Below are 20,416 nucleotides of genomic sequence, written 5' to 3' on the forward strand. Positions count from 1 at the left end.
TTAAAAGGTGCTTACAGTGTCACTGTCATTGTGTAACAGTTCTGCATTTAACCCTCAAACTGTTGACAACGAGAATATTGATTTTTTTCTTATCTTGGGTTTTGGCAAGCACGCAACAAAGAAAGTGATCAGTCTAACTGAGACATATCAAAATCTATTCACACTTTTCCAAAAACTCTTCTGCAGAATGCAAAAGGGCAAAAGGGTTAGAGCCCCTCGATGACTTAGATCTCATAAGATTGAAACTCCTGGTCTTGCTTATCTCAGCAGGACAATGTCGAACCACACGATGCACTTATTACAGAAACATCTGGATCTGGGACCAGAGCATAAGTGTGAGGGCTAAACTGGCATGTATCTGTCATCTGTTTAAAACACTCAGTGCATTATGAAATGATGACAAAGGAGGGCTTGAAGGGCTGAATTGCTGAAACACTATATCAAGCCTTTCAAAACTACTTAGCGCTGAGTTGATGGAAGACAACTCCACCAACCCCACCCTAAATCTGTATTTTGGTAGAAGGCAAAACTGAGTATTCGGTGCAAAAAAAAAAAAAAGTTGGATTAAAGAATTGAGAGAAAAGTTTGTTTCTGGTCTTCAATAACATTGACTCAGACCCTAAATGTATCATTTAAATGACTTGTAGTCATTACACTCTGTTAGTAAGACTAATATTTAGTTATTTTTTGGCTAACAGAGTTGTGGAAAAGTTGAACTCTCTCAGAAATACAACTCAGTGTAATGCTATATTCCTAAAAGACATTCTGCTGTCGTCCTAACGGGAGTGTCTTATCTCAGGCACGCCACCAAGTGAGTGAGTAAGGTTAACAAGAAAGAAAAAAATGCATGGCTCAGTAACATTATCTCCTGCATCAAATGAAGTATAATTGAGGCAGAATGCATTTAGAGATTAAGAAACTGGTCATAGATTGTGTGTTCTTGCATGTAAGTCTTAGGTGAGATGGTGAGATGTCGGCATGTGCAGGTCTCGATAGAGATCACTAGTAGCAGTGTGGGGAGCTTAAGCAGGATGGGACCTGTTGGTGATGAAATCAGACTCTTTGGAGGATTATTTGTAAATGAGAGGCAGAACAAGTGAAATGAAATAGTTTCATCCTTCGAACCCTCTGACGTCAAAGACAAAAACACCAACAAGCCCTAGCTCCAAAACAATAAGTCAGACGCACAATCACACCTCATAAATGAATGAATGAGAAAAAAAAGCCAAAAAATAGAAATGACATATTGTGATAGCCTCTGGGTCACGGTTAGGACCAGCACCCACGATCCTTATAAGGTGTGGGTGTGCACTCCTATGGCTAGAATTTCTACATACTTTTCTACCTAAAGCCAAGCTTAATGTGATAATTAATGTATGAGAGTTGGATTAAAAGGTAACGTTTTCACATTTTCTACTTTCTGAAATGTTGCTTGTCTCTCAGAATATCAACAATCACAGAATCCCAAACCCTAAACTCTTGACCCCCACCATTCAAAATACATTTCCACTCAGGATAAAATATTTGCCTATAACCTAACCTATGATCAGTGACACAGATACTGCAGCAACTAAATAAATAGATAAAACAGTTGACTTCATTATTTGTTGCACTTTGTGACCAAATAGGAGAGATAAATGTGCTAAATGTGACAAATTACTTGTGCTGTTGGAGGTCTGCAAGGTGGAGTAAACAGTATGAAAATCCCGTCGGATACACGTGACTTGAATCAAACCAAACCCCTGCCATTCAGACGGCACTTCCACTCAGGACGTGTAGGTGCAAACCGATCAAACGGGTGAATGGAAAAAATTGCATCATTAATGATTTTGATAAGTACAGTAACACTTATCATCTGCAGCTGCCAGCAGCCACTGAATTGATCTCAGTCTTGTGTTATATTCAGTTGTTTTTCATCGCTGGTAGTGGTTAGATTTATTTGCAAAGCCTCTTGTTTTTCTCAGGAAGCCTCACACTGAGAATTACAGCTACCATTGTACTCGTATTTAAACCCACTGCTTTCCACTCTGTGTAACTCTCTGAACTTGTCTTTCTCTTTCTTTTTTTTGTTGTCCTTTAAGCCACTTTTATTGAACTCTGCCGCTTACATTTTTGGCCTCTGTGCCTCCCACCCACACTTTTTAATCACTCCAAAGCTAATGTTTTTAATTTATTATTCATTTTGAAATTTAGCCCAGGCTCTTAAAACGTCTCAGATTGTCAGTATGTTTACTTTTTTTTCTTCTTCTTGTGGTGGTTGCTTGTTTTCTTTTCAGCTGTTGTTGTGTAAGAAGGAAAGCTTGGTAGTGAAGGTAGAGAAAAGACGAGGCGGAACGAAAGAGGAGGAAGAAGAGTGAGTGACACCACCACAATAAAAACAGCGCCAGTAAAGCCTGCAGAAATATTAAGAAATTCAAACAATAACCATGGATTCTCCCTCATTTGTTCTGGTGAATTTCTGTCCAGTGTCCAAAAACCAAAGACCCTGTGTTTCTGTTGGGCTTGCAAATCTGCCCACAGCATAGTTACAGTATGGAAAATAGTGCAGTAAATTAAAAAAAAGCCTCACGTTTGCCTTTTTCTACTGACAGTTTCTAATCTCTGTGTTCACTGAGGGTCACACATGCCGGCTGATATTGTCCAGGGCTCTTATGTAAATAAAAGCAGTCCATTTGGCCTGAGTGAGCTGGCTGCTCTTTGATACTTTGGCATGTGTCCCCTGTCAGGCTTGGAAGCAGAGCTAATGGCATTATCCTATATTAGACTTTTGGCTGACACGCGCTCATCAGGGGATGGAAGCCCACGAGGCTCACGCTCTCATCAGTATATCAGCACATGGAGGCCTACTTGTTAAAGGTAGCAATGTTATGAGGTACTGACCATGTGATAGCACGGGTAGTGTGAAGCTCCCAGATATACAATCTGCCCATCTCTCTTTTCCTTTGTTTATTCGTTTGCTTTTAAATATAATTTATGAATATATTTATTACATTATTTACTGCAACATGGAATGGGAAATTTAATTAGTTCATTGTGTAATACAAAAAGTTTACAGTTTACCTTTAAAATGACATCTGTTCTCTTGGCTAGAGTTTTATTTATGCTGATAAAAGCTTTATACTGTAAGCTAAAGGCCACGGGGAGGACTCTCCTTTAAGAGCAACCGACCTCCGGCAGAACCAAGTTCAGGGAGGGGCAGCCACCCCATCAGGTGAGGGGTGAGGGGAAAGAGGAGCACGGGGAAACTATGACAACAAACGGGATAAAAAAAGGATCTATGAGATAGATAGCAAGCAAAAGATAACGTTGTGGCATAAAAATCCATGAAGAGTTCAAACGGGTGGTGGAGAGGAGGTGCTGTGTGCATCACAGGAGGCCACCCAACAGCCTGAGATAACATTCAACATAAATAGGTGCTGTGAACTGCCTCTTAGAGCTTCCTGACTTCTTTGTTTTCCTGCCCGTAGCGCTCAGTCCCAAGCCCTTTAATTACTGAAGATATAAATCTTTGAAAATGGTTGACAAATATTTAACACTCACACAGCACTAAATTGTTAGCCACAAATCAATATAGATTTAGTGTAGCAGTGTGTGTTTACAGCAGCAGGAAAGTGGATTTCTATGGCACAAAGAAACATGATACATCAGGCTTTGACTTGTATATACACAAACTTGCAGGAGAACAAATTCCTCGTTTTGCCCGTCTGAAAAATACAGATATCAGTGTCTTATTTTTGAAATTCTGCTAATCATACTGTAAAACTTTTTTTTTGCAGACTCATTCTCTCTGGCTGGAGATCCTCTGGGAGCCTGGAGGAGGATGGAGCGAGGAGGGGAGAGTCCCATCACCCAGGACAGTCCCGAGCAGAGGGGGGGCAGCCCAGATCTCAGCGGCCTCCCGCCACCGGGGAAGAAAGGCCGGTTGGAGCTCAACGGGAGTCCCACTGGGCCACGAATACGCCACAACGGAGCCCCACTGAGACCCCTCGGAGGTAAGGCTCATATTGATCACGAGGCGTGAATAAAAGAAAGCAAATTTCTATCAGAAGATAGATTTTTCAAAAAACAAACACTACTTCTAGAGTCTTGGCAATCAGGCAACAAAGAAAGTAACTTGTACTGATGCATAAATTATTAGCACGTTACCCCCAAAATTGGCTTTTCCTTTTTCAAAATATAGAAATAGAAGTCATAGAAATACATTAATTAGTTTGGATTAAACTGTCAAAGTTAAACGCTGTCATCTTTTATTTAATGAAAACAAATGATCATCAAGCTATTGATTACTGCAATTATTTAAAATCCATAAATCCCTGAGTTTGTGGATCATTCGATTATAAAAAAATATATATCAGAGAAAGCTGTGTGATCACGGTGTCAGAGGTTTTAAAGCGCTTATGTTAATCAAACCCCAAAAGCAGCTTTTGGCTTTACAGTGAACCACATCCCGCCCATGAGTGGAGTTTGGCACAGTGTGCCATGTAGTAATGTGGCGGTGCTGAGGGGAGATGCTCAAGCTGCTTCTGTCCAGTTAATGTATAAGTCTGGGGGGAACGGTATAACACAGGCTTACCAAATAAAGGAGATTGCTCCATATAAACAAGATTTATACAAGTCACCGTGGCTTATTGATCCCTGCATTCATTGTCAAAGTTGGTTCTTGTTAATGTGCAGCTGCACGAGGGGATGCAGTTCCCCGTCTGTGTTTTGGGGTTTCATGTTGCCGGGTGTTTGCAGTTTTTTTAATCTCTTAAACTCACTTTTACACACTTTGTCTGGTTGAGATTTTAAAACATTTGCACATCATGAATTTCAATTTACTCCTTTTATTCATTACTCGTTTTATGTTAACTGAAAATTCTAATGACCAAGATATTATTTGAAGTGTGCACTTTGATATCAAATGAAGGTATTTAGTTGAAAACAGGCTGGATGAGATTTGGTGGTGTACTTGAATGAAAATGTAAAATTGTCAGATTGCAAAGCTGCTCTGGAGCATAGAGATAAGTAAGTGAAAGAGCAGCTCCTCGTGGACTACAGAGCTTAGTCTAGACAAAACATTCAGAACAATCAGCCTGATCTTTGCATCTTTGGGACGCCCCACACCGTTAGTTATTTAGGTCACGATGTGTACCCTCTTACTCGCTCTGGGAAAATTCAGGTCAGAGAATTATTTTCTTTTTTTAGAGTCTCTGTATTAATGTTTAAATGATACATGTTATGAGAATTGTGAGAATTACTTTTTGAGTACCACTAAAGGGAAAGATGGAAACACTGTTTAATTTTAGGGTCTACATAGTGGACCTTATTTGCTTTTACTTATTTTCTGCCATGTATAATATAATTCAAGTGTAATTCTATTTTATTTATATAAATAAATAATGAGCAATTAGTAATGTAGAATGCAAAAGTGAAAATTTGCTAGACTTTATGCAAATTTGCATCAAAAGTCATGCTGCATATTTCTGCAAAACTCTAGGATCCAGCATAAATATCTGTGGCTTTGAGCAGTGCTTGGCTACAAACTGTGAGTTTGTAGCGATGAATCTGCGTGAGATTTTTGGAAGAGCAGCTAACAAATCAACAAGAAGCTCAGGTTTGACCACAGTAAGAAGAGAAGAAGAAAGAAAGTGTTGAAGCAAGAATGGATGATAAAGTGTAAAAAAGGAAGGAGACAGGGGGCGGGCTTTTCTGAGCTGAACGGATGGATGGTTGGTTGGACTGCAGTAATGATGGGTTGTTTTCAAAGACAGGAAACTCAACGTGTCTCCTCCAAACCACTGCTGCCATGAGGAGGGGGCCACACACACACAAACACCATATGTCCACCAACTTCCAGGCTGCGACACTCACAACAAAGAAAAGCTGCCAAGATACACACACCCCCTTCCACTGCTTGCATACACATATCTTATTTTAATATCCCTGTTCACTCATCCCTATACATATTAGAGGGATTAGAGGTTTGAGGCTACATCACATCGTCCAAACCAGATCATACAGTCGGCGGGCAAATCACAGGACACTGCATATGAGAGAAGACAGATTGAGGTGGAGACGGAGGAAAGCGCGAGATAGAGGCAGAGAGAGAGGGAGAGAGGAGTGCTGGTCGGAGGGAGCTGCTCTGTGTTGACAGTTATATTTCCCTGTTGGGGGAAATTCACTTACTTGAATTGGCATGGTGCTCCAGTGTGTAATTCACTCCATGAGAGCCTGGAGGACTGGGAGCAGAGTGATTAATGAGGAGGAAATAGAAATATAGAAATTGACTGATTAAAACAACGGGTGGGATGGATCGGGGTGCAAGGGGAGCTAATGCTGCATGCACCCTAAAGTGTTTGTATGGATGTGTGTGTGTGCCGGGAAAAGGAGACAAGCATGCCTCCGTGTGTCTGTGTGTGTTATTGTGTGGTATTCATGCAGTAAAACACACGCCATGCTGAGCATTATTAGTGCTGGGACGCTGCCTAATGCCACAGTCCGTCATTTCTTCAGAGGGCTTTAATTAATTGCTGGTTGACAGGTGGCCCAAAACCAAAAGCCTTTTAGGAAAAAGGCGGATATTGGAGAGGACGGATTGATATTCCACTAAAGAGCCGAGAGGAAGAAATTTTGGGATTGGATTCTTACCTTAAGCAGATAATGAAGAAAGAGGAAGAAGCACATGAATAATCAAGACCTGGATGACAGTGTTACAGGGGCGTCAGACAAAAAGTTTGAGAGGAAACAAAATAAAAGAGAACTACAGGATTTTAAAATAAAAGGCATCCACCAATTAGCCGTGGAGTAAGAGAGACATCAGCTGTTATCGTCAGAAGCTGTAGATGTTGTCATAAGTCACTCAGACCTGTAAGGCTTATATTTTTCTGTCTTTAAGCCTTTTCTCCAAGCTATTTAAAAATGAAATCCATTTGGTTTAATGCAATCCAGTTCAGATTACAACATTTCTCACCTTAGAGCCCCTTTAACCTACTAAAATTGAAACATGGCAGTATTACAGAAGAAAACTAACAAGTTCTCCTTCAGCAGATCTTTTTCTTTAGTGAGAAAAATCCAAATCTTGCCTACTGAACTTCAGCTCTTTCACATGCATGAACTGCTGCTCAGTGAAGTAGGTGTGAGTGTTGAATTGTTGGTTTTAGACAACAGACAACCCCAGCTCAGTTCTGAAGAGAATGTGACAGATGAAAATCATGCAGATGCTGTTAGTCTGTCACTGTCTCTATCTATCTATGTGTATATATGATGTGATAAAAACTTTAAACTTGCACATGTATTGCAGCGATGTGGTTCAAAGCATTGCTGCTGATGGCATTAAAACCAAGTCAAGGATTTTGCTTTCATGAATGCATGCATGCGCGTCTGTGTATGCGTGTGTGGTATTAATGAGGGACAAGAACTTCTTCACTTGATGAGCGCAGAGAGAAAGTTCTCATAAGACAAGATAAGCTTCCACACTGTTAGTGAAGGGCATGATAAGTGTACAGGAAATAGATGTGATGGCCTTTGGAATGTGTGTGTGTGTGTGTGTGTGTGTGTGTGTGTGTGTGTGTGTGTGTGTGTGTGTGTGTGTGTGTGTGTGTGTGTGTGTGTGTGTGGTAGAATTTTCCAGAGAATCTGGTTTGAGTTTTTCACCTGGTTTAAATTTGCATACTCGAGAAAGACTTATCATGTTAATTCAAGAAGCTGTGACCCTACACCTCTCTTTTACCATATATTAATCATCTTTTGCCACAGCTCTTCCACTTTTTCTGGTTGCGACACTGTTGTCACATTTTTATTTTTATGTTATTAATAAACTAAGATAAGCAGCTGCTGCTTTCACCCTTAAGTCTTTTGTATATTGGTTTTGCATACGTGCTATGGGAACCATTATTATGACTACTTATCTAATAGTCCGTTAGATGAAATGCCTGTGAACGTGCAGCGTGCAGGGAACAACACTGTTAGAGTCTATGTAAGATTGCATATCATTTTCCATTCCTAGCTGGTTGCCGCATATTGAGAGTTTCAGGTGTTGCAATACTCAACAGTGTGAAAGAAAAAGGATGAATTGATTACAAGCTTAACCCGCAGTGAATATAATCCACATGTTTTCTATCTATGAGGGATGAAATGCCATGTGATCGCAGACAATTAAAGCCAGGCATTAAAAAATCTTCCTGTTGCTTTTCTCCTTCTTCTTTTTATTGTCCTCCACAACAGGTCTGATGATTCCAGTCTTCTGTGTGGTGGAGCAGTCAGATGGAGGGATCCAGACAGACGGATGTGAGGGACGAGAGGAGCACGCAGAGTTTGTCCTGGTCAGGAAGGATATACTCTTCTCTCAGCTGGTGGAGACAGCTCTGCTGGCCCTCGGGTACTCCCACAGCTCTGCAGCACAAGCCCACGGTCAGTCAAAGACATGGTGTTACATCTGTAATGCGCCTATTCTCTCCATGTTTTAAAAGACACACGTTCTTACACTGAGACAAATTCTTGAAAGTGAACGGTGTAATTGTATAAGACACTTGTCAGAATATCTACATGCTACACTGTATAAATGTGACTGTGCTAACGCTAACAGGTTTGCTGTCCTCTCAAAGACCAAAACCCCCAAACTAAAGTATAACTACGCAGCAAATGATTATTTGTTTGTCAGCCAAGACGCAGACAAACCATCAAAGTTTGAGAGCATGAATGGGCAGAGTATGAGTTTGGTAAGCCTCAGGCTGCAGTAGGTTCATACATAAAATACACCTGTTCATGTGTGTAAAACTAGATTATATATTACAAATATGCTGCAAACAGCTATCTCAAAGGCAAACCTACATCTGTTTCCAGTCTTTATGCGAGGCTAACTAGCAGCTAGGTAGCTGCTAACTAACTAGCAGCTAGTTAGCCTTTCATGTAGCCTGAGATTAATACTTGTAAATGAGTATTCCTCCTTAACTAAGGGTTAGAAACTAAATAAGAGTGATGATTATCAGTCATTTTTAGTCTATTTGAAAAGCTACAACAAGCAGCCTATTAGCTTAGCTTAACGTAAAGACTGGAAAGCTCAAAGGTAGCCTAAAATGAGTGTAACTTAGATTATTAATAGTGTTATAACAGTTGAACCAAAAAACCCCTCCTTTATCAAATTCAAAATCAAACTCCAGACATTAAGTCAACATCAAAAGGAACCCAAACGCAACAACAACGATGCTGCTAAACAAAGTAAAACACTAGGTAAATACAGAAAGACTAATCCTGTCACTATACTATTACTTAGATTCTTAACATGCTATGTCATGCTGACTCTTGTTGATAGCATGACAAAAGTTTCACTGAGGCTCACAGTGTAAACTATAATACTGTGTCAGAGTTAAATGTCCTGCAGCTCAAAGGTCAAGACAAGAATGAAAGAAGACTCTCCCTCTAATCAGTGGTCTGAGAACAAAAGTGGATGTGAGGTTGCCTATTTGGAGCAGACACTGAACTATTACAGTGGCAATAAGCTAAAGAATGCTTCAAAAACACAACTGAAGCACAGACAGAGCCTGTAAAACTCATTAAAGACACAACAAAGAGCTGGACAGGAATGTCTCCCGAGACAAAAATATATTGTCTATGTGTGTGTGTGCGTGTGTGTGTGTGTGTGTGCGTACAGTATGTGTGAGAATGTTTATGAAGCAGAGAAAAAGAAAAAAAACTATAATTTATTGTTGCACACATGGTAGTCATCTGAAACAGGACAGTGTCATTTACTGCTGTCTTTTCTCGAGTATGCAGAATATTCCATCTGCGGGAGTTGCCTCACATCACTATAAAATGGTAACAACAGAGTGACAGTGAGCAACACAGCTATTGCAATACTTTGAAAATGGTGGGAGATCCCCATCTGTTTGAAATCTCGATTGTTTGTGTGTGTATGCATCTGCCATATAAGGTCCTGGTATTCAGGACAAAAAGAAATCTTGTTTTGCATATCGTCCTAAATATGATACATCATCTGGTGACCGCATATGCTACTGTTTGTGCAGTAGCATATGCAGCAATGCATGCAATATTAATAATATAGTATAATACGTTTTTTTCTTTTAAGCTGACCTTCCTGTAGGAGTTTAATTTAAATGATCTGATTTGCTCCACTGTACATGTTTGGAAATCACTGTCCTATAATATGTCTACTATAGATTTCTGTGATTTAACTGACTGTGCCTGCTAAGGTAGCTCACAGCACCAAAAAACCAGATGAGGATAAGTCTATACAGGAAGTACTGCTGCATATTCAGGTTAAAAAAGATGACATTAAATAAAGAAAACTAAAAAACGGCTTATGTGAGTTGTGGAAATCTGGATCTAATGTTTACAGTGTTGCAAGTAGCCATCTCTAAGCTGGTTTATTGCTAGCTGATGCTCCAGGCTGTGGTTGTTCAGGTACAGCTGTGGTCTAAAGCAGCAGTCCCCAACCTTTTTTGCGCCACGGACCGGTTTATGCCCGACAATATTTTCACGGACCGGCCTTTAAGGTGTCGCGGATAAATACAACAAAATAAAATGGTAAATGGCCTGTATTTATATAGCGCTTTACTAGTCCCTAAGGACCCCAAAGCGCTTTACATATCCAGTCATCCACCCATTCACACACACATTCACACACACATTCACACACTGGTGATGGCAAGCTACATTGTAGTACCGGTACTGAAAAAAAGAAGATTTATTCATAACACACGTGAAAAGACCCAGGAAAACAGAGTTAACGCTAAAAACGATAACAAAATAACGCTGAAAACCGATAAAAACCCTGGAAACTATACATTTCACACCTGAGCCTCAACTCTCGCGGCCCGGTACCGGTCCGAGGCCCGGGGGTTGGGGACCGCTGGTCTAAAGCTTACATACGCTCATCACAGTAATTTGGGGATTTTAATGATTTCTTTGAACGGTTCTTTTTCTTGGTGGTATAATTTTACAACATACATCTTTAATGACTTGGGTGCATAAGTTAGAATTTATTTGGGGTTTTCTTTAAAAGTATGCATATAGGCTCAAATAAACACACTCACTTGAATCTTTTAATAAATGGCTGAAGTGACTTGTATTTTCACGAGGCCAAGTCCAATTAAATAGTGATTATGAGTGACTAAAACTGGTAGTTTCTCTTTGCCAACAAAAAAAAAGAGATTTGTTTGCTAGTACTCACTGGATTAATCAATACACAAAACAATGGGAAAATCACTGGAACTTGGTATATGGACTGGTTCTCATATACTGCTTTACTGCTCCACTTGAACACTTTATACAACATATCTCATCCACTCAGTCACACTTGCATTCATAGAAGCACTTTTTTGTGTAATTTCTTTCTATCTAACGCTCACACTCTGATGGTGAAGATGCTGAACTGCCGATTTGCACAAGTTGGAGCAATTTCTAAACAATGCCAATTCCATGATGATCACTTCAAACAGCTGCATGTACGTACATGTCATTTGGATGTGTTGCCACTTTGCCAAGGTCTTGAAAAAGACGAAAAACGAAAAGTAACTGGCAACCCAGAAAACCCCAAGATGCAATGAAGTCGACACTGCTGGAACACCAGTATCACCAGTATCACTGACCACAGTGAAGCATGTTTTGTGCCATGTATAAGTACATGACACAAAGTAGATGGAATATTGAAGGTGAAGAAGGAATGCCTCCAAATTCTTCAACTTAACAGGTAGAAAGTTGAAACTTTGACTGGAATTATGCTAGAAGATTGTTAATAGCTATCAAGAGAGGTGGAATTTGAAAAGGAAATATTAGTGTGAGCCTGTATGCAAACCCAAAATAAATTCAAACTTCTGCACCCAATCCTTGATTTTTGAAGTCACTATAGATGAATACTTTTTTGAGTGTGAGTGAACTTCTGACCACGGCTGTGACCCTCTAATGTCATATGTCAGTCAACAGTAACCTTTGCTCTCATTGGAAGTTGGTTCAATTGCTCACCTCAAAGTCAGATGAAGTCACTGACTGTCACTGACATCTCTGTGTTAAAGCCTGCTAAGATGTTTCCATCAGCTCAATTAGTTATAATTGCAATAGCTTTCTTTGGTGAGAAAAAATAACAATGGAAAAATGGAACATCTTAATCCCGCTGTGTATTATTAGTGGTACTGTCTATGCCAAAGCATAAAATGAAATCATATAGAAAGGCCCAGGTGATTTGAGAGTGTAGAAAATATTTTATTTCCTTTATAAGATAATAGTGAGGTGATCTTAAACCAATTGGCCAATCTGCTTCACTGATATTAGTCTGTTTGTATTCAAAGTGTAAAGAAGAGCATTTATAAACTGATTGTTGTGAGCTGCTTATGCTGCTCGTCTTTTGTTCTTCTGGTTGGAAAGATTCAGAGCTACAATTGAAGCCTTGTTAAATTAGTTAGAAAAATAAACTTTACTCACATGCACATCATCCAACACTGATGCACTGAAATAGCACGCTAACTGCTATACCAAGTGTTTGCTGTGGTCTGCAGATGAATGCCATTAGTAGCATCAGGGGAGTAGTATCAGGGGAGGTCTCTCTCTGTCTGTCTCATCAGTGTGCATGGAAAACAGTGAGACCACATTGGTCTCCTGTCCACATCAATGAACAAACAACAATAAAAAAAAAAAAGCTAGACTGAATGGGACATCCCAACTCCACACAAACTAAACTCCTGCAGCTGACTTGAGCAACGTTCACGTGTTACTTGTAAACTCTCTTTAACCCCTGCAAGGATCCACTGGCATAGAATCGCACTTAAACTGGCATGCACGCTTGGCATGGAATACCATGTAGTCATGCAGTATCACAGACACAACACACTCTCTCTGTTAGACACACACACACACACACACACACACACACACACACACACACACACACACACACACACACACACACACACACACACACACACACACACACACACACACTTCTCCTCAGCTTCTCTCAAATGAATACTTTTTGTTTTTTAAAACAAGCGTTTATGTTAAATGAATAATTTCTGGCTTAAATTATACATTTTTTCCCCTGCGGTCCACAACCAAAATTACACAGAGTCCCAGCTATTTTCTCCCTGTTTGAATTGTGTCCTGCATTCTTGCGTCCCGGCGTTGTATTTAAAGTCCCCGGCAAGGACCACGGCCTTTCTTTAATTAGCTTAGCCCAGTAATTAACTGGGAGATATTGTTTATTTCAATTATAAGGGTTTGAAGGCTTTTATAGATTGGATGAGAGCAGACCTGTATTTTAAGGATTTAGTGAGCAAACAGTTAACAGTGGTCACTGAGAGAGAGCGAGAGAGAGAGCATTGTTGCTGTGCCACGTCTAACAGGCCAAAAAGGGTCAGTGCTGCAGAGCTGCAGTTTACTGGACATATGACTTTAAACTGGCTGTGAATTGCTTCTGACAGCATGTCGTTACATTTTGGACACCACTTTGTTATAACACATTCTTATCAGTTAAAAGCTAAGCTTTACTGCTTAATAAATTACTTATTAGTGCTTTGTGAATCTGTGAAAAGCAATTATTAAGGACACCTTTTGATTTGTAGGTTTGCCAGGTCTATTTTCGACCCTTTTATTAGAAATGATCATAGCAGCCCTTGCAAAAAATGTTTGATTTACCGAAATGAGAAAATTTTGCTTTTTGCAGCTGGCGAGTCACAGACAGGATCATAATAAAATCAGCGTATTAGTCAAAATTCACAAGTACAATATGTATCTTTAAAGAAACTTTTCAAAGGTTTTACTGCAACTGTGAGTTGAGGTTAAGAAAAGATCCTGTTGAGTTTAAACACACAGAGAGCCCACAGTGACCTGAGACACAACGTGTTTATTTACATAAAACCAAAATCATCGTCTTTTTTTAACTGAAACCAAACCGAGTCTTTCCATTCGAGAGCTCCATCCCAAACACCATCTAGCTTTAAAGTCATGTCTGTGAACATCACTCTAAAACTGGACTCACTGCTTCATAAAGGCAGATGATCAAAATCAGTTTTTAACTTGTTAGTATTTATCAGGCTAGCAGTGAAACACTCGGGGTAGTGTTAGGGTCATGGTTGTATTTTAGCCACACAGTCCATAACCAGTTTGCCCAAATATTCCACATAAATGGAAATTTATGTATCCAGCACCATCTCGACCTCTAACTAGGTCACAGGCAACCTATAGGATTGTAAGAGGAACACAGAGATAGAAGTCAGCGTACTACCTACAGACGACTGAGTGTATGCTGTGTTTGAACAGTTGCAACTTGCAGTCAGGATTGTCTTTACAACCAAACCTGAAGCCTTTATATCACTGGCTTGTTGACAGAAATAATAATTTTACCTCATAGAATATGTAAGTTTAGATATCTTTCAATTTGAATGCCAAGACTTTGGAGAACGATAAAGAGCCTGGTGCCTCATAAGAGTTCATGATTGTATATACTCAATCAGTGGCACTGGCAATAACCCAAATCCTAGTTGTGAACTAAAACCCCAAATTTTTTGGAAAAAAAATATAACTTTTGAGAGTGACTACTTTGTGGTTCCCAATTTTCAATACTTGGGGGAGTGAAAAGGAAAAAAAATACATCCTCTGATTTCAAAGGGTTAGGATTAGGGTCATCACTGGTGAGAACGTAGAGCTCAGAGAGTTCTGTATCCAGTGAGTTGCATCATAAGACCAACTGGTGCCGTTACTGAAGCTTTCGCTCCCGCTGGGCCGTTAGAGTAGACAGAAGACGTGTTTCACTCCCTGAAATGACAGCCTGATGGATTTTTATTTAGAGGAGTACCTCAAATGATAGACATCAGAGTCTGACGTGTGCGGTTTCAGTCAGTGTGTTTCCAGGGGCAGAACCTGGAACCATTTTCGAGGTCTCACATGTGTGTGCCGGCTTCGGCCTCTCTAAAATGCCGAATTGGATTAACATGTGTATATCTGAGTGTGCGCGCGCATAGTGGCATCCAGTGGCGTGCAGGGCTGTACGGGTGTCGACACAAGGAGTCAGAGACATTAAGTGTGTGTTTGGATTTGCATTTGTGTGGATGGGCACCCTTAGACATGAGCCAAGCCACCAGCCGGCCACATAAAAGCGTGTCTCTGGGAGGCGGAATTTTAATGTGGAAATGGGAACAATGATTTCTACTTTTAAACGTAGACGAGAAGCAGAGCCCATTGAACAGCAGACCAAAAAAAAGAAAAGATGAATCAATTATTAATGTATTTACCGTCACACTGAGCGTGAGTGTGTGAGTGCGTGCGTGTTTGCATGTGAACTGCTGCATGCATGCGTCCACGTCTCTGCATGCTGTCATGTGTCCTGTGTGAGTTTGTGTTTGTCTGCTTATTCACCCGTTTGCTTCCACCCAACTTGGCATCAGTGGAATTGTTGGCTTGTTCTCAGATGTGCTGATGCTACATGCAGAAAATTAGTAGCCAGGGGGTGAGGCTGTTCTCTGCTGCTGTTGTTGTTTGGGTTTTAGAAAAGAACATGTCACATATTATATAGTGCTGCATTATTTCCGGTTTGATTTCCTCCCTTAGCTCGTTTTCCCTCTTCTTTATTGCGTGCCACACCCTCATTAGTCTCACCTGTTTTCTTCCACACCTGTTCCCTGCCTGTGTCCAGTGAGTTGATCGCATACCTCTCTGTATAAACTCTGCAGTTTCTTTCTCCTGACAGATCACCTTGTCTGTTTAATTGGGTCTTCGAGCAATCCCTGTATTTCTGATGCATTTCTTATTTTTCCCATGATCCTTTTGGGCTGTGAAATGGAGATTGCCCTTTGCCTGCTCCCTCACTGCCAGCCTTTCTCTACTTCTGACTAAAGATTTGGATTTTAGACTTCTGTGTATCTTGCATTTAGCTCCTCTGCCTTGCCTTCCTTATACATGTATTTTTATAGGCGCACAATATACATGCGATTGCATGATTGATGAGTGCAGATTTTAAAAGCGTGATTGTTCATTTCTTTTAACGTTTAACATTTTCTGTTAGAAGCACCGTAAGCCTCCCTCATCTGAACTGTGCGTGCACGTGTGGGAAGTGAGAGCACTCCAATCTTTTTAACCTTCTTTATTGCTTCTGTCTGCATATGTAAACATGTTCTTAGCAGATTCAAAGGCGTATGACCATGAGGCAGTTTTAACTTCCATCTTCACGCCTTTTCCTCTTATTTACATCTTTGTTCTCGTTCCTCTAATTCCACGTCCGATGATGGCAGGTGGCTGCTCTTTCCCAGGCCTGCTTCTGCAGACGTCTCTTGAGTCGTTTGGTACCGGGCCACGAGAGTTGAAGCTCAGGTGTGAAATGTATGGTTTTCAGGGTTTTTATCGGTTTTCAGGGTTATTTTGTTATCGTTTTTAATGTTAACTCGGTTTTCCTGGGTCTTTTCAGGTGCGTTATGAATAAATCTTTTTTTTTTCGGTACCGGTACTAGTTTTATTTTGTTGTATTTATCTGCGACACCTTAAAGGCCGGTCCGTGAAAATAATGTCGGGCATAAACCGGTCCGTGGCGCAAAAAAGGTTGGGGACCGCTGCTCTAGGGTTCTTTTCCTCCCTTAAGGGGGTTCAGACTTTTTTGTGCATAGGGTTTTAATGATGCTCTCTCTGTATGACCAAATAATTAACAACACAGCTCTGCCTGAGTGGAATCAAAGATATAACTGAGCTGTAATCACAGCTAAAGGAGAGAGGGAGATCAGAGAGGACAACTCAGAGAAAGGCGGGAGGAAAGGACAGGGGGAGATATGGAGGAGAGGTGGGAGGGAATAAGGGGATGAAAAAAGAGAGCGAGGGAGCTTCTCAGGACCCGTCTGGATCTCATTTAGAGGATAGTAATGCGATTAGCTTTGTTTAGTTTTCACAGCTCCAGCCAGTCCGCATGAAAAACCCATGTGAGTGAGTGCGGTACTGTGTGTGTCTGCTCGTGTGTTCTGGTAAAGGTGAAATGCTCGTGTGTGACTGTGCGTATTACGCTAATATTCTTAAAGAGATTCAACTAGATTCCTTAAATCAAGAGATCAACAGTATCGTGGCAGTGCAGACCCGCAGAAACACGAGTGCCTCATAATTCAAAAAGAAAAAGCATGTTTCTGTTTGCGCTGACAAAGACCCCAGAATGTTTCAAACATCAGCCGAAATCCAATTTAGCCCAGTCCGGCAGCAGAATTTCTCACAGATCTATTTGCAGAGGGGTTTATGATGTTGTGTCTCTTGACTCTGTATCCATGTAACCAGAACACTGAGAGATGGTGATGTGTAGATTTGAAAAAATAATTGCAATTTTTGAGCAACAGAAATAAAATCAACATGTAGGGATAAATATTGCAGGGCTTGAATGATCTAAACTGGCTGTTTAGATCATATGCTTAGCTTCTGGGTGGGAAAATGATGCCTGTGTGAAAGTACCTTAAAAATGCTTCTTTCTCATGGCCAGCAGAAGAGACTCCTTTGGTTGGGAAAAGAAATTTGGAAATCTAAAAGAAAATTGTCATTTTGTAAACGATGGTCTCCATTAAGTTGTACAGGAAGATCAATCGGGCTATACTTTTGATTTCTCAGTCAGAGCAACTTGGCAAGGCAGGACTTTCCTAACTAGTGGGTGTCTCCAGAGCATTTTAAATGTACATTATCCCAGTCTTCAAAGTGTCTGTTAACATTCCCATCCATCTAACATTCTCAGAATAAAACAAGGGCAATAAACAGTAAATTGAACAGTAGGTGAAGGTGGTGTGTTCAATTCAATTCAATTTTATTTGCACAGCGCCAAATCACAAGAACAGTCACCTCAAGGTGCTTTATATTGTAAGGTAGACCCTAGAATAATACATACAGAGAAAAAACCAACAATCATATGACCCCTTATGAGCAAACACTTTGGTGACAGTGGGAAGGAAAAACTCCCTTTTAACAGGAAGAAACCTCCGTCAGAACCAGGCTCAGGGAGGGGCGGGGCCATCTGCTCCGACTGGTTGGGGAGAGAGAAGGAAGACAGGATAAAGACATGCTGTGGACGAGAGACAGTCTTTTCAATCTGACTGCAACTGCTGTCTTTAAAGAAAAACACCAGTCAATAGAGTGATGGCCATCCAACACACAGGAGGCCACTCTTTATTTAAACACCACTTCTCATGGTTAATAACAATCAAAGCCAAGCCGTCTAAAATGTACAACACTTTTCTAAGCTACAGTTAGCGTGCAGCACTGTAGAGATGAAACACTTTACTAGTCACAGTGAGTGCTTGGGTGAAAATCTCTTTTGCTGCTTTCCATCATAGTCTGCTGAGTTTTGTACTTCCTCTGTTGTGTGATGTCAAAAGGTTGTTTAACAATGATTGAAAATTGACAGAAGTATGTGCTCTCTCTTTTCAGGCATCATAAAGGTGGGAAAGTGGAATCCTCTTCCCATTCACTTTTTGACTGATGCTCCAGAAGCAACAGTTGCTGACATGTTGATGGAGGTTTACCACATGGTCACATTACGCATTCAACTACAAAGGTCAGACTGTGTTTTGAAAGACAGATGTGAGAGGATGTTTTTTTTTCTCATTCATTAGACTTTAGAACAAACTGTGTGCAGCACTGTAGCAGAGACTTGTAAGTCTGTATTTTATGGGTACAGTGTGTATGTGTGTGTGTGTGTGTGTGTGTGTGTGTGTGTTAGATCAGATACTTGGTCCACTGGGCTGCTGATGTCATTGCAGCTGATTGCAGTTCAGGAATTTACCATATATATCAAATTTGAAAGCAACAATATTGAAACACTAAAGTTCTATTTAAACAACCCGGTAGGGAATTATCTATTATCTGTCTCCGTCAGGGAGAGCCCGCGTGCCAGGAACTGTCGGTTCCCGAGAAATGGTGAAGCAGAATCTTGATGGGTAGATAAAACCAGATAAACTCCAGATGAGAGGGTTATTATTGTTATTGTCTTGGCGCATACCAGCCAGGTTTGTTTACATGTTTATTCATGTATCCATGGCAAAGGCAGACGTTTCACATGCTTCGTGCTCCGAGTTGAAATTATTTATTTGAGGTTAAAATTAAATAAAACCAGAAAGATTAAAAGGAGATAGACCCTAGATGGGAAGTAGTGGTTTGTGGTTGATGTTAATACATGATGCTTGGATTATGGTTGGGGTTATGTGTTCATTCCGGTTTACATTTCTTTTCTTGCTTAGAGTTACATGAGCAAATATGAATCTAATGGTGGCTTAGTTTAACATTAAACTACTTTTTAAACTTAAATAAACCTTGTAGGATTTAAACCAACCAGTCGTTGGCGATAAGTAATCTAACCCCTGACCTTATGTGTCAAAAGAGGTGACTGTGACAGAATAAAATATGCTAACTGATACAAGTGCAAAACTACTTTTGTCTCCCTCTATAACCTACAGGTAGATGTGGAGGTAGGTTAGTGGTTGTGCTCCTGTCCAAAAATGAGCCTAACAAACTGATGTGTGGTTTTGGTTTGTATAGTTTTTCAAAGCTGGAGGATCTGCCCTGCGAACAGTGGAACCATGCAACTGTCAGGAATGCTCTCAAAGAGCTTCTAAAGGAAATGAACCAAAGTACTCTGGCCAAAGAGTGTCCTCTATCACAGGTATGACTCACCAGAATGTAGCATCTCTACTGCGTCTTCATATCAAGGAGTTAATCTGCATGCAAAAAGTGCTCTAAGTACAATGGTCCTCTACAAGAGATATCTTTACACATGTATTTTAGTGACAAGCTCTTCACACACCCTGGCTACAGACAGCCCTCACGAGATCCATTTGGGCACATTTAGAAACAGCCACGAGCTATTGTTGCAAGCTTTTAATCAAACTCCACCCCAAAAGTTTAAGTGCCGTGTTAAAGTCCTCAGCTGTATGTTTGACCCTCTAGCCTGGTCCTATTCTCACTCGTGTCTGAGAAGTGTTTGCATACTGTGTTTAAATGGATCTCTGGTGGGGGTGTCGATCACTGCATCAATTGCAAGCATATGTGTATGTGGCTGGAGATTCCCTCGCTGCACCGTACTGGCTCGAGTTTCCATGGGTGGCTTCCAGTCATGATTAATGTTTGTCTGTTTCTATTGTGTGCGCGCAAGAGTGCATGTTGTATGTGTTTATGTGTGCATGCCATGTGGTTGTTGCGTGAGTCTAAGCATTTCATATTATGCTGGTTATTAATTATCTCTCCCCTCTTGTTCCCTCTCAGAGCATGATTTCCTCCATAGTGAACAGTTCCTACTATGCCAACGTATCCACTGCCAAATGTCAAGAATTCGGTCGTTGGTACAAGAAGTATAAAAAAATCAAAGGTGAGGCTAATAGAGTTTGAGCCAGAGTTCTTAAATCATCTGGTAGTTGGACCAGTGGCCAAGGAGTTGTAAAATGATTTCTGGAGTAAAATAATAAAAACATACAAATCTGTC

General features: G+C 40.5%; 1 protein-coding gene across 5 annotated transcripts in view; it reads left to right on the top strand.

Annotated features, from left to right (window-relative positions):
* The window catches only part of satb2 (SATB homeobox 2), a 57,484-nt gene that overhangs the window by 16,136 nt on the left and 20,932 nt on the right, over positions 1–20,416 (top strand). For all 5 annotated transcript variants that reach the window (XM_080903079.1, XM_080903081.1, XM_080903077.1 and 2 more), the window contains 5 exons: positions 3,777–3,992; positions 8,206–8,391; positions 18,370–18,496; positions 19,477–19,600; positions 20,200–20,302. In XM_080903079.1, the coding sequence (XP_080759205.1) occupies positions 3,777–3,992; positions 8,206–8,391; positions 18,370–18,496; positions 19,477–19,600; positions 20,200–20,302 (756 nt within the window). The remainder of the gene's footprint in view (positions 1–3,776; positions 3,993–8,205; positions 8,392–18,369; positions 18,497–19,476; positions 19,601–20,199; positions 20,303–20,416) is intronic.

Source organism: Rhamphochromis sp. 'chilingali' (genome assembly GCF_963969265.1).
Source record: "Rhamphochromis sp. 'chilingali' genome assembly, chromosome: 14".
Classification (NCBI taxonomy): domain Eukaryota; kingdom Metazoa; phylum Chordata; class Actinopteri; order Cichliformes; family Cichlidae; genus Rhamphochromis; species Rhamphochromis sp. 'chilingali'.